This window comes from Plectropomus leopardus, chromosome 13, assembly GCF_008729295.1.
Source record: "Plectropomus leopardus isolate mb chromosome 13, YSFRI_Pleo_2.0, whole genome shotgun sequence".
In the NCBI taxonomy this organism is placed as follows: Eukaryota; Metazoa; Chordata; class Actinopteri; order Perciformes; family Serranidae; genus Plectropomus; species Plectropomus leopardus.
In genome coordinates, this window is record NC_056475.1 from 28,154,227 (window position 1) to 28,167,807 (window position 13,581).

The 13,581-nt window shown below is 37.8% G+C and overlaps 1 protein-coding gene across 2 annotated transcripts in view; it reads right to left on the reverse strand.

The window, feature by feature from the left end:
* Window positions 1–786: 786 nt before the first annotated feature.
* The window catches only part of alcama (activated leukocyte cell adhesion molecule a), a 110,314-nt gene continuing 97,519 nt past the window's right edge, over window positions 787–13,581 (reverse strand). The window contains exons 10-16 of one of the 2 annotated variants that reach the window (XM_042498804.1): window positions 12,903–13,026; window positions 12,493–12,614; window positions 10,744–10,873; window positions 9,080–9,106; window positions 6,384–6,498; window positions 4,352–4,469; window positions 787–2,096 (exon numbers count right to left, since the gene is read on the reverse strand). In XM_042498804.1, coding sequence (XP_042354738.1) covers window positions 4,385–4,469; window positions 6,384–6,498; window positions 9,080–9,106; window positions 10,744–10,873; window positions 12,493–12,614; window positions 12,903–13,026 — 603 coding nt within the window. In that variant the 3' untranslated portion in view covers window positions 787–2,096; window positions 4,352–4,384. Of the gene's footprint in view, window positions 2,101–4,351; window positions 4,470–6,383; window positions 6,499–9,079; window positions 9,107–10,743; window positions 10,874–12,492; window positions 12,615–12,902; window positions 13,027–13,581 lie in introns of both variants that reach the window. The other variant, XM_042498803.1, reaches the window with a different exon arrangement.

Sequence of the window (13,581 nt, forward strand, 5' to 3'; positions counted from 1 at the left end):
CAGCCTTTAATTACCACAAGTGTTGTGCCAGGTGACGACTCAGACTTATTATAAAGCTTCGCAATAGTCATAATGCACTCAGAAAAATGAAAACATGGTTGAGGTGAGCGGTTGATGCTTCTTTTGTCATGTTATTTATCAGAACGCCATAAATATGTAATTCAGTAAATTAACATGGGTTGATCTGAACAACCAAGTTAAACCATTGAAACCTGCATTCTTTTGCTGCGTTCAGACGCCTTTCGCACGCATATAAAACCTGAGCAAATTGTTTTGACTTCTTTTCAAAAGGCAATGAGCGACTTGGCAAGACAAGAGATGTCCCACAAATTTCATTAGATTAGGAAAAGGTGACAAGAAAATGACCTGAAAATTAGTTTTGAAAAACAAACACAAAAAACCAAAAGGGTGGATTAGGGGATTATTAGAAGTTAATCATCATAATGTCCAGAATATCTGTTTATTTATTTATTCATTTATTTATTCATTTATCTATTTTTTAAATTCTTATTTTTAGTTATTTTATCTATTTATTTCTTTTAATTTATTTCTGCTAAATTTCAGGGAATTTGCTTGTAACTCATAACTTGTTTTTGAAAGAAATCCAGCCACTTTGCTCAGGTTTTAAAGGGTTTACTAAGAACGGAACTATAAGCAAGGTTCATGATTCCTCCTAAAACTGTCTTATCAACCTTTTCTCTTTGGGGTGTTGCATTGTTGGATGTACCAGAGCAAAAATAATTAAAAAAAAACCCAGAGAACCACCATCTTTATGACCTAATCTAATTTGCCAGTCTCCACCACTGACTTCAGTATTGGTTATCCTTCAAACCACTGAGCTAAAAATAACATCATAATAATACAGCAGAGAATGAGCACAGACACTGTATAGCCTTCTTCACTCTCATGTAACTCTTCTGGCACACAGTACATTCTCAACACATGATGATGCCTTCCACGCGGGCTTAGAAACAGAAATACTGTGCATGCTGCAGCATCGCCATCTAAGGAGGTTGCACACAGAATATAAATACATCAAAAACACAAAAAAAGGATCTGCAGCGCAGACAGGTGAAGACATGAAGACAACAATGTAGTGTGTTAAACTGTATCACAGGTGAACAAACTCAGCAAAAAAGTTATGGCAGAACATACTTTTGCATTTCTTACAAGTTGTTGCACTTTTCCGAGGATTGCTTTCCTTTTCTTATTTTTCCTCTTTTTTTTTTTTTTTTTGCCTTTTCATTTAAAATTATTACCAACATAAAGAAAATCTTTCTTAAGCGTAACAAAAAGCGTGAGGAATTACTGTAATTTACAAAAAAAAATATTAGTGGTTGAATGTGTGTGTCCAATTTACATCCACACAAATGGAATTAGTGTAGATGTAAATTAAATAGGATTTTTTGGGGGACACATGTATAGAAACCATTCATTGTACATCCAGTTCCTTTTAGTCATGGGTTTCAATGAACTAGATTTTCAGATTTGCCAGTGTTTGAAAACCACAGAACATGAGTCAGCAGGTTAAGAGATGTTGAGGTTATCTTTCAGTAGGGTTGTTTAGCAGTGAAGTGTCTTTTTTTCCTCTGAGCACAGCCAAACAAAGGCTTTCCACACAGCACACAAAAAAGTAAAACAAAAACAAAAACAAAAAAAAACAAAACAAACAAACAGTTAAAAGAAACATTGGCATGCTCAGCCAGGGCACACGCATAATTGTAATTATACAGGCCTTAAAAAGTGTACATGGGATTTACATTCTTTGAAGAGATTCAAGAACAAACAATTATTTTAAAAAAATCCTAAAAGAAGAAAGAACGGGGCAAAAGAGCCCACCACACAGCCGGAGCAGAATTGCTCAAACAAAACAGAACGGGAAGCATTCACCAGGAACACAAAAACACAAAAAGAAACAGTAACACGAGGCGGCCTCAGTGCAGACTTCAAACAGTGAGGTGGGACAGCAGGCTGTGGGCAGGACTTGGCGGAAAATGTCTCTGATTGTTGCTGCTTATGTGGAGCCTGATGGAGTGTGTCAGCAGCCAACTGGGAGTCTGCGGGTTTTTTTTTTGTTGCAAGGCTGCTTTCAACCGCTTCCTCCACAAAGAGACCATAGAGACAACACAGTCATTATTATTTTATTTGCGTAAGAGGTGTATATATAACAACCACAAAAACAGCTTGCACACATTCACGTTCATTTCAAAGGATAGTTCCAGTTTATTACAACAGTTCTGCCCATCAGTCCTCTTAAATATGAAAAGCTTGATCTTTTCGGAGGATATTGGGCTCCAGGACCTTATTGTTTTTCCAATTTGTGGATATTTACCACCGCTTAATTTTCCTCAAAATTAGCTGCGAACTGCTGGTGCTAGCTACTTTTAAATCTCCCACGATTGGTCGCACACATAAAATACTGTCAAAATGCAACATCCCATAATTGCATCAGATGGACCTCGATTAAGTGCTGTTACTAACTTCCTTGCCACCTCAAAGGTGTCAAAGGAGAGTGATCAGTGCGCCATTTCGTGCTGCATTTCAGTTGGTTGGTTAGTAGACGAAGGACGTAACAGAAGTCACACAGTGAGATGGTCATCCCAAATTTCTGTCACTGATAGATTTTATCCAAGGTTGTCTTTGATCGCACAACCATGACAACAGCCATCCTTGAAGCTCTCTCTCTGTGCGACATAGGATCATCATTTAGAGCCATGACCCATGATTTAGAACCACAGATGTCGCCACGTTGCCTTCACAGTGATCATGTTTTGTCTGGAACAGTCATTAATTGCACTGTGTATTTTGGGCTTACGACAGACTTAATGAATTTTGTGTGCTGATGATGTTTTCCAGGTGCATGTTTAAAGGTTTTGCTATGCAAAGTTAACATCTAATTCCATCTATGAAAACAACTGAGATTTATAAATACAGAACCAGCCTATGCAGGGCTTCACAAATCTATCTATCTATCTATCTATCTATCTTTCACAAATCTAATATCTACTCTAAAAATTTAAATGAACATTGTCGTCTGTGTGTTCACAGAGTTTCCGTGAATGAATCAGAGTTCTATGCGTCTTGGCCCCCGGGCTAAGATCAGTCAGGTTTAAATAAACTAACAGTTTAATCAGTCACAGCCTCTTTTGTGGCAGTTTTTCTGTTTCTGACACAGAAGATGATGTATCCGCTGTAATTTTACCAACAGAGCTCGTATTGGCTGCAGCTGTTGTATAGCAACCACAGACACCGCCGAGCACAACATCAGAGTGATCTGAATCACTGAACACCCTGGTGATGTGGAACCAGGCTACACTTTATCCAGGTTATCTAAACCTGTGAGAAATCTGAAGGGCCTGAAAGATGATAAATAGGATAAGAAAGAAAGAAAGAAAGAAGGAAAGGGCCTATATCTGCAACACAAAATTGTGTGTAATTGATTGAATTGGTCCCAATATATATTAACAAATGATGTGAAGATGGTTCCAAAACAAAAACATTTTTGTGTCAAGGGTGAAAAACCTTAAAGTGTGAACAACACTAAATAGCACTTAAATTGGAGGTAAAGGTGAAAGTGAGTGACCCGAAATGTCAACAACAGCTCCTCCTCACACGGGAAAGTCTGACATTAAGGCTAAAGCAGGGAGTAAGTCCCTTGGGTAATTATTTTATCATTTTTTATTATTTATTCATTTTCTTTGTTTTCTACCCCCCAAAACTGTGGACTAACCTGTTTAATCTAAAAGCTTAAAACTCTTAAAAAAAAAAAAAAAAAAAAAAACGCACCAAAATGAAATTTTTTGCTAATCACTGACATATCCCAGAGTCTGATAACCCGACCAACCAAAAATCAAATAAGCATTTAGTATTTGGAAAATTATTCATTTTCTGTGTTTTTGGAATTTGTTAAAAACAAAACAGTTGCTTTTTTCTAAGAAATTGGCATTTAAAGAGTTTAAAATTCGAAAAATGAATGGATATTTTGTATGTCTGATTAGGACGGAAGTTGGTTAACTAATAAAAAAATAAAGATAGTATTTCTATATAACATTTTCAAGGCAGTTTTGGGAAGGGGTCATTTTTGTATAGGAGGCAATGATATATATTGCCTCCTATACAGGGGTACCAGAGGGTTACTTAGTCTGACCATCTATCACATTGTATGTTGTATCACATGTCGAGATCTCAGCAGTTCATTTGTTGTAATAAACTGGAATTATACTTGATAATGTGCACGTACACTCACATGTTCATTGACTTTTTAAATTAAACTTGAACTGATATGTGATTTCAGCTCACTCTGCCTGTCTGTGGATATGATGCATGCATATTTAGAGGTGACAGCTCTTACCTCTTTGATCCCACGTAGTATAGCCTGAGTGCCTTAAACAGTGTGATTGTTTTCCTCTAGTTTCTTGCTCTCCTCAGATGTTCCCACCTCCTTCTCTCCAGTTTTCCAACTTCCCTGCCTGTGTTGAAGACAGAATCATAAAGCATAAGGCACCACACTGCACCACAGAGTGACCTTGTCAACCTGCTCCAGACGTCACTCCACAGCAGGCTGCAAACTCATCTCTTCAACAGTCACACATCACTGCCGCCTATCTGGAGCTCTTCCTATTTATATGATGGCATGAACGTAGGCTATACATTTTCAGCTGTCTTTTTTTTGTATCTCGCACTGGTACATGCTCTGAAAACCTCTCACCTGATTGTGCATCCTAAGCTGCATATCTACGAAAGCCAACAACAGACACGCTATAGCTTTTTAATGCCATGTCTCAAAATCATGAATTAAAGAGGCATTTTATTGAAATAAAGAGGGTCCTCACAAAAAACTATATAAAATGACGGGAATACTTTTAAAATTGGTGCAACATGACCCCAGAAAACATGAAAAAGGACTATGGTGTTCACTTTTGCAAAAAAACTACAACTACCAGAATGCACCACACAGCAACCGACCACTCAACGCTCCCATTGGTGAGTGACACAAACTGGTCCATATAAAACAATGGAGGCTGTCGGGTACACAAACCATCTCACATTACAGTCAAACAAAAAGCTAAAATATGTTTCTGAAAACATTTGAGGCAGAAAATATTAGTCAGTAACAGATTCTTGGTTTATATTTGATCTGCGCTACTTAGTTTACAGTTTGATTGTTTTTTCAGTCTCCATTTTCACTGTGCAGGAAGTCGTATGCTGTCCACTTCCTGTTCACAAAATCTCGCTATTACAGCTGAACAGGCACTAAAATGTGTTTGTAAGAACATTTTAGGCAAGATATAAGCAGAGAAGTGACATAATATTGATTTATATTTGATCAGATCAGCCTAGTTTTACTGCTTAAGTGGATTTTGGTCTGAGTTTAAGAGTGAGAGAGAGAGGGGTCTGTTATGCTAGTTCTACTAGCTCTACCACGGTAGTGGCATGGGTGGTGGGCAATCCAAAAATGCAGAAGTACAGCCTGTTGTTCAGGCAACAGCCTTCCTTTCTACCAGAGTTTCATGGGGAGCAAACACATAAAACGATACACCATTAAAAACACAATATACAAGATAAAACTATGCAAACTGGCAGGTAGGAGCAATAAATTATATAAATAGTAAGAGAGCACATCTTACACAATAGTAGTTTTCCCTAATACAGTTATTCTTTGTTCACTGCCTGAATGGCAAAGGGAATAAAGGACTTCCTATAAATGTTATGACTGGTTTTTGGGACTCAAAATCGACGACCAGTCAGGATCAGCCTACTCTGCACTTCTAGTTCGCACCAGAGGCTCCGTGCATACAAAAAAACAGTATTACCACTTTATTACCATTACCATCTGATGCGATCAATAACATCAATAAAGGTAGTCCTTGATCTAACATTTTCAGCTTAAATCTGTTGTCAAGACATCATCTATGTATGCTGGCATGGCACTCCAGATCTTTAATAAACATTTTAAGAAGCCTAATAGTAGGAAAAATCTTTCTGTAATTATCTCAGTATATTAAGATCACAAAATTAAACACATTTTTGTTTTCTTGTGATAAGGTATTTATTGTGTCTTTATCACAAGATAATGACGCCCGTTTTTTTCCAGATAACATAATAATGAAGTTATTATTTTGAGATACAAAGCTTGTTTTCTCCAGGTGACAAAATAATAAACTTGTCATCTTGAGATAAAAGCATCTCAAAAATATTTGCAAGCACAGCCGTTCTTGGCTTCCGTGTGTATCATTTCAGGGCATTGCAGGAATGTGTGTTTAATTTATTGGAAGAGACTGTGATTGTAACCCTTGCCTCCCTTCCTTCTACCTTCTAAATTCACCCTCCAGTAGACATTTGAGTTTGCACATGAGTGTGTGCTCAAGTGTGTGTTTCTTTACCTTGAGTTCTTCATGTAGAGCCAGTAGATGAGTCCCACCACGGCAGCAGCTATGAGGAGCCCTACCACCACTCCCACTATGAGCTTCGACTGGTCCTCTGATTCCTCCTGAGAGCCTGACAACAGACAGCAGCGCTCAGCATCAGCTGTACCACTAACACACACACACACACACACACACACACACACACACACACACACACACACACACACACGCACGAACGCACACTCACAGAGGAGCTTTACAACTGAGCACCTAAAGGAAATTCATTCAAAGAGTGTTTCAACTTGGCTGTGATGAGAACGCAGGCACCAAAATCATGACATGTCCTAGGGAGATCATTCACTGTGATGCTCCACACCAACATTTTAACAGAACTGAAATCCCACCACTTTTTTTAAACTCGTCTCTTATGCACTGGTTTATACTGATGCAATAAAAAAAAGACACTGCATCAATGTGTAATTGCTTCGTCTGACGTTTATGGTCTTGTTTTTGTTGTTACTGTAGCTACATGACATACCACACAGAGTTTTGTTTATATTCCGGGAAACATCAGCAGCACATGATGGAATGTTGGATATTTTGGAGATGGTGGATGTTGGGTTTCTCTAATAAAACAGACATTATCAGTGTGTCAGGAAGACCACAGAATGCATACATGTCAGGAAACTGCTGACTGTTCTTTAACTGACATTCACGTCTATTCATTCAGCAAATACTCAAACCCGAAACATTCTCACTCCAAATTTGTCAAATACTGCTGCTTTGTCAGTGATGTTGGCCTCGGGCATTGGTGCAAAGAGGCATCTGTTGCAGCTGTATGATATGCACCGAGCAGTAGCAGTTTCTAATGCCGCCAGCAGCTACTGTAATATAAAGAGCTGAAGAGTCCCTATAGGGTGGATGGGTCCAATAAACCCCAGACTTCTCACACCATATGAATGCTGAGCCAAATGAAGGTGTTTATTTCTTAATCTAACCATGTGCTTTTGTCTCCTAAACCTAACAACGTGTTTTTATTCCATAAACCTAACCATGTACTTCTGTTCCCTACACATTCTTTTGTTCCCTAAACCTAACCACATGCTTTTGTTGCCTAAACCAAACAATGTACTTTTGTTTCCTAAAGCTAACAATGTGGTTTTAGTCCATAAACCTAACCATGTAATTTTGTTCCCTACACATACTTTTGTTCTAACCATGTGCTTTTGTTGCCGCGACCTAACAACATGCTTTTGTCTGTTAAATCTAAAATGTACTTTTGTTCCCTACACATGCTTTTGTTTCACTAAACCTAAACATGCACATTTGTTTCCTAAGCCTCACAACATAGTTTTATTCCGTAAATGTAACCATGTACTTTTGTTCCCTACCCATACTTTTGTTCCCTAAACCTAACCATGTGCTTTTGTTGCCACAACCTAACCATGTGCTTTTGTTCCCTACACCTAACAATGTTTTGTTCCCTAAACCTACCTATGTCCTTTTGTTCTCTACACATGCTTTTATTTTCTTAAATCTACGCAAGTGCTTTTGTTCCTTTAACATAACAACATGGTTTTGCTCCTCAAAACATAATCACGGTCTTTTGTTGCCTAAACCAAACCAGTTGCTTCTGTTGCACAAAGAAATAGTGTGTTTTACCTATGTTGTAAGTGTATTTAAAAATACTTCATGAATGTACTGAGCAGAAACATTTCCTATGAAAATGGAAATGTATTTTCAAAAGACACAATGCATATAAGAAGTGTAAAATCACACAGTGTCCTGGAGTGTCCACAATAGATGCAGGAGGATACCTAACGCATCATAATTAAATATGAAAGTTCACCCATAAAGCAGCAGTATTTCACAAGTTGGGATAAGATGTTGTTGACACTTCAGTGCACTAAATGTTTCAGCCTAACTCATCACTCTGACCAGGTTAAAGGAGGCGGTGCTACAGAGACTGACAGACACTGCTTGCAGATAGCAGGTGTGTGAAACCATTACTGTCATGCATAATTTGTAGGCGGACACTTTGTAACTAAAGTATAACTCAAGGTTACAATGAGTTTGCTTTGTTTACAGGAATTAAAAATAGCAGGCGACGGGAGGTGATGTGTGCAGCTACAAATCAATATTCAATGGACAGAAACATAATAACTCATCTTACACAGTTTTAAAATTAACTGTATGAATGTATATCAGCTATATTGAGTCACTGAAGTGACATCTTTTTAATACACTATGTAAATCTAAAGATGTTTTATTACAAGACCACATATTTTACTTTAAATACAAAGCACTTTGAATGAATAATAGCACTCTGCGTAGATGAAATTACTTTGTGCATGAGTATGTCCTTTAAGAATCATTAAGCACTCTTCATAATCCTCTGCAGAAGCTACGTAGTTCAAAAAAATAATGAGGATGGAAAAGCTGAGAGGGTGCATGTTCAGACACAGAGTCATCTGCAGGTAAGATGGACTGATGATGAATGTGGAGTCAGTTTATACACAAAGATAGAGTGGTGCATTGGGTGCATAATCAAAATCCACTAGGTTAAAAGTTTAATTAGATTTGCCACAATAATAAGTTTTTGCTTTTAAGAATAGCTTAGCATTTTTCAAAATAAATAAATCTTCAACAAAACTTCCGAAAGCAAAAGTCTAGAAAGTAAACAATAAGGTCAAAGGAAAACAAAATCTTACCTTTTTCCTGTTTATCCTCCTTAAAAACTGAAATCAAACATAAATAAATTAGAAATCATAAAAAAAAACAGAAAAAGCAAACAAAACATATATATGCTGTTCTGTACTGATAAAAATGTGAGAGAGGCCTGGCCAGGTGCAACCTCACAAAAAACAAAGTGTACCTTGGGAAGAAGAAAGCAACAATACATCCTAAAAGCAACAATTTACCATGCTTTCAGAGCGCATGCCAGGCAGCGACTCTTAGACTGCAGGGAAAATAGGCGAGTAAGGTTCAGCACCCCAACAAATAAGAAATGCAGCCAGACCCAGGAGATAGTGGAGAGACAAAGGGAGGATGATTATCACAGACAGGATGATGAGAATGAGGAGGAATGGCGATAGCACAGAATGAATGCATAAAATTATACCGCTGTAGCGTTAAGCCTTTGACAACCTTTTCCTTAAATAATCCCTTTTTTGTTTTGTTTCATTCCAGTATCCGTGGAGGGCACAGTGTAAGGAAGACGCAAGTAATTAGCGAAAGTAATTGGTGCATTGCTCGCAGTTAAATGTTCCATTTAAGCACATTCTGTGACACTTATATTCAGCCAATCACTGCTGTTGACAAAAAGGTTTATGTGAATTGAAGAAAATGGGGGAAATGACAATTATACAGTCTTGTCAAAGAAAGTACAGTTTATCCCAAAATTAGAAAAAAAAATTCCTTGTACTTTTAAGGCTGTTTATTAAACCAAATTGTGTTGGTGTGAGTTGTTGAGTGTTGGATATATCAGCCCTAGAGATGTCTGCCTTTTCTCCAATATAATGGAACTAGATGGCACTCAGGTTGTGATGCTCACAGCACCACAAGCTGAGTGCCAGTTGAGTGCCATCTAGTTCCATCCCAACTTGTTTTTCGGGTGCAGCCCAAAAAAGTATGTTTAGATTTCTGATCTGATCCATGTATTTCTCATCTGCACATCTATGAACCCCCACATTAGCTTATTCCTTAATGATCTAACTGCACTGTGACAATAGTTGAATTTTTATCTCATCTTCTGCGTTGACCGTAAAAGATAAGCTAGCTCGCACCCAGGAAACTTTGATCGCCCTCAAACTGCTGAGAGGTTTTGAGCTGTTTCGCTCCTGTCTCACATAATGTCTTTTGTTGCCGAACAAGAACTGTGGTGCTATAATGAGCAGTCATTAATAAAATGAGGCTCCGGCAATCAATCTGCAGTCGAAAGCTGCTGGCGAGATTCCCTCTGACTGTGAAGCCACACTGGCAGTAACTCAAACATCAAGTCACCAGCAGCCTGTTTGTTTCCTGCAGAGCTGAGCTGCAGAAGAGCTCATGTGGAGATGGTCAACAAGGTTATTGGCTGAGAGGAGCTGTCACCACTCAGCAAACTTCTGTGATTCCACACTTTAAGGAGCAATGCACGGAGAGTTAAGCTCAAATTTAATTTGACTAATTTGTCTCAGTTTTCATCTAATACTGTCAAATTAGCCAAACACATTGACTCAAAACGGCAAAAGGCAAAGAGAGTGGAATACATGATTTATCTCTTCAAAGATGTATAACTTTAGTTCTCTGCTAGAAGCATTATTGCACCTCTTTAATTTTCGACAACTGGGGAAAAAATGCCTACCAACCAAGCTGTTAACAGGCATTAACTTACCAGAGGCAACACTGATAGTGTTGGTATCTTCTCCCAGCTTGTTGATGACGCTGCAGGTGACAGTCAGATTCACCCTGGGCACCACAGTGATTTTGTGGATAGCCTTGCCGTTGGTGTACGAACTCTCCTCCTGGACAAAGCACAAGAACACTCATAGGATTAAGAAGCGTCTAACATATTTTTTGGGAAAGAATGGCACGCACACCTGCTTCCTTTTCACACTCCAAAAGAAAAGTTGATTTTACTTAACAAAAATCTTGGACACAGATTGCCTTGAAAAAATTAAGTAAATGCACCTATTAATCTTAATTTCTGTAAACTTTATATCAAATTGTCAATTTTACATAAAATTTTGTTATGTATACTTAATTTTGTGAAACTGTTGCAACTTAAAATGACAAGTTAAGCCAGACTAACATGATTTACTGATGTTGCTAACATTTGGAAAGAATGAGGTCATGTCACTTGTTACCTTTAAGTTGCAACAAGGTCACATAATTAAGTATGTACAGCTAAATAAACTGTTAGATATAAAGTAAACATACATTAAGATTTATAGTTATACTTACTTTCCTTTTTCAAGGAAAAACGACTTTCCAAGATTATTGTAAGTAAGCTCAACTTGTCAGATTTTACAGTGTAGTTTCACATGATCCAAGTTTCATTTCCACAGGATATCAAGTGTATTGCTTGACAGACAGGTGGGAAACTGTGGGATGGTGGGAAGTCAGAATAGGAAAGAAAACACTGCAAATGTCGACATCAGGAGAGCTGAACTCTGCCAACTCAGGGGACACAGTCAGCGCCAAACAGCAAACTCATTCTGAATGCAGAGGTAAACACAAAACATCCTGTTCCTCACTACCAAACCAATCCAACAGAGACATATTGCTTCGTTGTTAGAGCATTACCTGCTCGTGATGAGGCCTGCAGCACTCCATCACACAACATCTTGATAAGTGCATTATTTATTAGAATGAATCACTTTCTGCACTGAGGCTGAACCTCACCAACACGGTATGGAGAGCTTGTCTTGCAGATTTGTTTGGCTAATTAAAAAGAAAACGATTCTTTCTTAAATCTCCCTCAGTGTAACATAATGTGCATCTTGTTTGCATTTTCATTGATCTGTAAAAATCAGGACCAGGGCCTCTTTGAAACATTCATGACACTGCAGTATTACAAATCTAGTTATTGTGCACTGTCACTGCCTACTGCAAATCATGTCAGGTTTACACTCAAGCATTAAGTGGGCTTTTAAGAGTTGAGGAAATTATCATCTTATTTCTTGTGATAACACAGCTGAAAACTCTGACTATTTAGAGATACATGATTGTCACAGGACAGCAGCTGTGTGCAATTACTTTTGGTTTGTTTAATGCAAACTTTTATTTCTGTCATTTATTGTGAGGCTATTTGTGTGGGAGTTGCCATATTTTTTTTAAATGTTTGCCCCAAAGCTACAGTTAGTAACTTAATTAGTTAGTAACTAAAATAACCTAATATTTGCTGAAATTGTCACTATATTCACATAGAAGTATATGAGAACACCCCTGATTCTAGTTGTCCATCCATCCATTTTCTACCGCTTATCTGGGGTCGGGTCGCGGGGGCAGCAGGGGGCATGCATATATATATGCATGCTGTTTTTTTAACTGAAAAAGTAGTTTGAGGGTTTAGTTACTCGTTAATACTTATACTCGTGTTAGCAGTTTAACCAGTTGCACAATAAAATACACACACACTTACGTCTGTGCCATTGACGCTCCATTGGAAGCTGGGCTCTGGCACTCCCTCCGCCTCGCAGGTCAGAACTTTGTAGCTGGCATCAGCAGCACGCTGTTTGCTTAGTCTGGTGATCACAGGCTTTCCTGATGCACACATGATGAACACATCATAGTTTAGTTCAGAATAATTTTATCACATACACATACACACACACACACACGTTATGTTATGTGCACATTTAAGCTGTTTTTTAATATGTTATCTTTTCAAGTTTTGAGATTTGAAATCTTTTATGTGAAAATACCTGCACTTCAGCCCTGACTGGTTTACAAAAAAAGACATTATGAAAAGAAGTCTGTACGACACGTGTAGTGTTCCACTCATAACAGAGAGCCGAGGAGTTACTATGATACACACACACATTTACTCACCCTCTACGACCAGTTCAAAGCTCTGACGTCTCACGAGGCCAGGCAAAGTAACCTCTAACACATAGACTCCTGCATCAGCATAGGTCAAGTTGTCAAACTTCGGCTCCTTCACTGCAATTCCATTCTGGAAACCAGAGTCACGCTGTCAGCATGTGTGTTCTACAGCAAAGTTCAGCTGTTACTCTCATTTCATAATATAACACTTTTCATTTACAGCAAGTTTACATTTAGTCCCCAGATCCACTTTGTTTGACCCAATCTGACAGTATGCAATCAATATTCAGCTACAAAACATAAATATCTTATGTTAAATAAATATTCAGTAACAATCCATAACAAAATCAATGTATACGTTTATTCTACATAAACTAAAAAATACTATTAATAAACTATTAAAAAACTACAAACTATTCAATATAATGAATAATTTCTTATGTTTGGTTCTAAAAAAGTTATGGGATTAGCACAACGCAACCAATGCAGTAACATTTTCAGCGTCAAATTTTCGTTTGGTTTCCAGAATGTTCTTCTAAAATGTTAGGGCAACATTTTCTATAAGAATCAAAAAATGTTTAAAATGGTTTTTTTAACAACATTGTTGGAACATTTTATAAAAGAACATTCTATGCTCACAAAACATCAACAAAACATCCTTTGAATGTTGCAGTTGTAACATTAT